General features: G+C 70.3%; 1 protein-coding gene across 1 annotated transcript in view; it reads right to left on the reverse strand.

Annotated features, from left to right (window-relative positions):
- Window positions 1-811, reverse strand: part of LY6E (lymphocyte antigen 6 complex, locus E) — a 1,474-nt gene extending 663 nt beyond the window's left edge. Inside the window, exons 1-2 of the mRNA XM_004679577.2 lie at window positions 346-811; window positions 10-142 (exon numbers count right to left, since the gene is read on the reverse strand). Coding sequence (XP_004679634.1) covers window positions 10-142; window positions 346-397 — 185 coding nt within the window. The 5' untranslated portion in view covers window positions 398-811. The remainder of the gene's footprint in view (window positions 1-9; window positions 143-345) is intronic.
- Window positions 812-821: the final 10 nt, after the last annotated feature.

The following is an 821-nucleotide window of genomic DNA, read 5'->3' on the forward strand; positions in this document are numbered from 1 at the left end:
GGGCGGCGGGGGCGGCACTCACCGAGGCCGGCGGAGGCGGACATGGTCACGCAGTACTTGTCCGAGTCAGCGCACACGGTGGGCTTCAGGCAGTAGAAGTTGCTCTGCTGGTCCTTGCAGGAGAAGCAGACCAGGCAGCGGGCTGCGGGGGGCGCGGGGCTGTGACCCTGGTCCCAGCCCACCCCCCTGTCCCGGGGCAGCCAGGCCAGCCCAGGGCATCAGGCTGCGAGGGGGTGTGGGCTCTGCAGGACCCCCCCCCCCAGGCTGTCAGGCAGGCCCCGGGGTCAGGAGGGACCTCAGGAGGGACCTGCGGGGGGGGGGGGGGGGGGGGGCCAGGGACCTCACCCTGCTCCGTGCCCAGAAGGGCGGCCAGCAGCACAGGCAGGAAAAGCTTCATCCTGAGGGCCTCCTCAGCCAGAGTCCAGTCTGTCCAGAGCACAGCCCGTGGGGGCTGTCAGGGCCACGCCAGGTGCGGGCCTGATCTCCCACTGGCCCCCGCGTTGAGGACAGGATGGCCACTGGCCAGCAGCTGGGCCAAGTCTCTGTCCTCCAGCCCTTTCCAGGGGGAGCGCCCCTCCAGGCCAGGGGCTTGGGGGAGGGGAAGGAGGTTCATTAACATCTCACTAGTGCTCAGAATCACCCCTGGGGTGGGGGGGCGCCCCTCCCAGGCCAGGGGCTTGGGGGAGGGGAAGGCCGGTCCTAGACATCTCCCTAGTGCTCAGATCAGAGCCCCTCCTGGGGGTGGGGGCGGGGCAGGGCTGGTGGCCTGGGAGGACAGCAGTGAACCAGTCTCCTGAGGTGTTGGGGACTCGGTGGGATGC

The sequence above is a fragment of the Condylura cristata genome, unplaced genomic scaffold, assembly GCF_000260355.1.
Source record: "Condylura cristata isolate star-nosed mole 26May11 unplaced genomic scaffold, ConCri1.0 scaffold00009, whole genome shotgun sequence".
Classification (NCBI taxonomy): Eukaryota; Metazoa; Chordata; class Mammalia; order Eulipotyphla; family Talpidae; genus Condylura; species Condylura cristata.